General features: G+C 32.4%; 1 protein-coding gene across 1 annotated transcript; it reads right to left on the reverse strand.

Moving 5' to 3' along the window:
• Positions 1-4: 4 nt before the first annotated feature.
• On the reverse strand, positions 5-3,326 carry LOC117117517 (protein CLEC16A-like; the record flags this gene model as incomplete). The annotated part of the gene is made up of 6 exons (XM_033261821.1): positions 5-71; positions 474-597; positions 1,438-1,543; positions 1,958-2,038; positions 2,620-2,687; positions 3,193-3,326. Coding segments are annotated over 6 exons (580 nt in total), but the record flags the coding sequence as incomplete, so codon positions are not given.
• Between the last annotated feature and the right edge of the window lie 162 nt (positions 3,327-3,488).

The raw sequence follows: 3,488 nt of genomic DNA on the forward strand, positions 1-3,488 counted from the left end.
TGTCATTAACATAATGCAGATGATCCAGGTGCTCAGCTACTAATGTGGATAAGCGGTCTTTACTTTGGTGACTAAAAATATATCAAGGATAAAACTATAATTGGAATACAGTTTAAAAAACAATAAATGGGAATGTTATTTTACGTATACTACACCTACAGTATTACATTAAATGTGCAGAACTATTAATTCTTTTAAATCTAGTCACATAATTTTATCAGCAAATGATTGTTAATGTAATTCCAAATTTCTTTGATACTGGTAATTATAGCATTAACATAGCTTGTATCACACAAAGAATTTTGAACCCATGACCTCAAGGGTGAAATTCAAAACCACCACCACTTCTACCTCCCAACCTGGGACAATTATCCTACAGGTCACATACTGTAACACAAGGGTAACATAAGTACCAAATAATATAGAGTATAAAAAATGTAAATTAATTATAGCATAGGTGTCGGAGGACTTACTCAACATCATTTCTGATACAGGTGTCCAAGTTCAGCACATGATTACCAATAAACCACACAAGGTTTGAAAAGTAAGGTACAGCTGTCTTGTTACGGATGTATGTCTGCATAGCTTTATCATTCACTGAAAAAAACCCAATTAATTACTTTTAAATATTTCTGTGGCTGCCACATATTGTCCACTGATTGGCATAGATTCAAAAACAGACATCAACATTGTTATAAATTGTTTGATCAAAGCAGCAGGAGAAATGTTTTAAGTTGATTATTACAATCCTAAAGTGATAATGTAGTAGTGTAGGTTATCCCAGCTATTGTCAAACATTCATCATGGAAACACTGTAATGTAAGTAATCACAACGATTCTTTGGATAGAACAGCAGGAAATATTCTTAACAAATTTCTAAATATTAATTCATAAGATTTGTCCAAGTGGCTAGTGAATGTTCGCACAGTAACAGTATTGTACACAGTCAGCCAATGAGAAAGGACAATACAGGGGCGTTGGCTGGTTCACCTTGGGATGTGCGGGGGCATCGGCACCACCCCCCAACCTACGCCCATGCAATACTGCACAGTCAGCCAATGAGAAATGACCATGACCATGTTGCATGAGAGAGGACAATACTATAGTAAGCCAATAGCATACAAATATTGACTGCTGATGAGGGAGGTGAAATTTATTGCCCCAAGTTGATGTGATGACTGTAGCCTACTATCTTCCCGAGGACCAACATTATACTGTATATGGGACCTAGAGATTACACAGTGATAGGGAAAAAAAGTACTACATTTAACGTGATAGTACTTTTTTTCCCCAGGAATTTATGAACTATCATTCAACCTATGTCATAGGAGTGATGGTTGAAGTTATTACCTGCTTTTTAACCAATCAGATGCCTGATCTCTACGGAATATAATAACTATTATTAAATTATTAACAGCTACTTTTATGATGCAATACCTTTGTAAACATTGAGAGTGAGAGTCCTCACTGCAATGCGAACCATGCCCTCTGAATGATTGAAAAATTTGATTGCTTCTGTATACAATGCAAAATCATTTGTATGCTGTCAAAGAAATAAAAAAGGAAATGTTAGAAGAATCATAGCAAAAATACCACAGGTAAAGTCAAGGCTGGAATAAATTTGAGACCGGTGGTCTGAAGCAGGATGAATGTCCCAGAGGCATTTTGGGGGGAAAAAAAACCAAAAAAAAAAACTGTTGGGGCTATATAGTGTACAGATAACATTTGGTGCTGGAGGCATTTTACTGAGATAATTTTCATGGTCGGAAGCACAAACATTACTTTTCCAGGCCTGGGTAGAGTAACTTATACAATCTCATAAATAAACAGTACAACAAAACAATAAAATAACATTTGTATGTACAATTGAGTAATTGGCTAAATAAGAAATAAAACATATGTTAACTCCTGGTGTTTATATATATTCTTCAAAATGATGAATGGCTAAATCACTAACCTCGTTGTAGAAGAAATGGATTGTATGGGAGTTCAACTTCAAGGACAGAGTCTTGAGAAATGATATGTAATAAGCAAGAATCTAGAAAAAAAAAAGAACACTTTATTACTAAACGCCAGTAAAACAAAGTTAAAATCAAACCAGATGAAACTATTCAAATATTTATGAAAGTTAAAATAATGCCATTTAATCAATTCCATTATTGGTGCTTTGATAGGATTTAAAATTTATAATTGAAAATAGGATGGAGAAAAGACAAGTAAATAAAAAGGAAGATAGCAAAAAAAATGAATATAAGAGTGGAAGAGAGAAGGAAAGTAAGATAGATGAGACACACATGGTGATTCAGTGGAAATGTTTGCTATGAAGAATAAAGGTGGATTATAATAAATGAGCAACAGACAGAAAGCAGCATCAAACAGAGGAGAATTAGACAAGTGAAAGGTGGAAAAGTGAAAGAAAATGAAAAGAAGTGACAATGTTCAAAATTAGCAGAGGAAGAGTGTAAGAGATGAAGGAAGAAAAACTCCAAGGAGATGAGGTCTGAAAAGTTTAATATAATTACATTTTACTACAATTACCCTAAAAATTAAAACAATAAAGCTATATTTTATCTTATATGTATTTTTTTTAATACATAACTATATCAAAAAAGAACTAACCTCTTCATCAGAGAAATCAAATTTGTGGACAATGATGGAGTTGACATGGTTGTTGGAAAGAAGGTAATCTAAAAGAAAGTTATAACAAAGTTTAGAAATGGGTAATAATATAAATATGGTGTACATTGTAATGAACAATGGAAAGTAACTAAAACCCTTTTGCTATATAAAGCTGTGATTAGTAGTTAAGTGCTAATCCTACAATTTAAAGATCCTTTATTCAAATCATGTAAATGCCAGAATTTTATTTTCTCATCCAAATGAGTCTGGAAATCTTCACATCATTTATTTAAATCATGTAATCATAGCAACAACAGAAACAACATAAAAAATATAGAACAAAAAAAAGAAATCATCACACCATTTATATAAATTCTGTAAGAAAAAAATTACACCATCAAGCACACAACATGGGTGAATGATATTCACAAAATGAAAAGCTTTGTAAAACAGTAATATAGTAAGGTTACACTCACACAGTGGGGTCTCATTGCTAATATTCCCAAACACTTAATGATATTCACAAATGAAAAGCTTTGTAAAACATTAATATAGTACTATGGTAATACTCACACAGTGAGGTCTCATTGCTAATATTCTCAAACAGAATATTCAGAGTTTGTAGCAACTGGACACAAATGTATCTCCCAGTCCTTTGTCTCAAAATTTTCAGGAAAAATACTAGCATGTTTTTTTCCAAAAAGAAGCTAAAAAGAAAAATATACTAATTATTACATAGGGCATACTCAAATACCAACAAGTATCAATTATTTTCTTCAAATCATGGAGATATAGTCTACCAATAACAACTACAGTTGGAATTTCCAAGTGTACATATTTTGCATTGCTATTTTTCATTTTGTAATGAT

The sequence above is a fragment of the Anneissia japonica genome, unplaced genomic scaffold (assembly GCF_011630105.1).
Source record: "Anneissia japonica isolate Jap-2015-1 unplaced genomic scaffold, ASM1163010v1 scaffold295646_len3488_cov336_single, whole genome shotgun sequence".
Classification (NCBI taxonomy): domain Eukaryota; kingdom Metazoa; phylum Echinodermata; class Crinoidea; order Comatulida; family Comatulidae; genus Anneissia; species Anneissia japonica.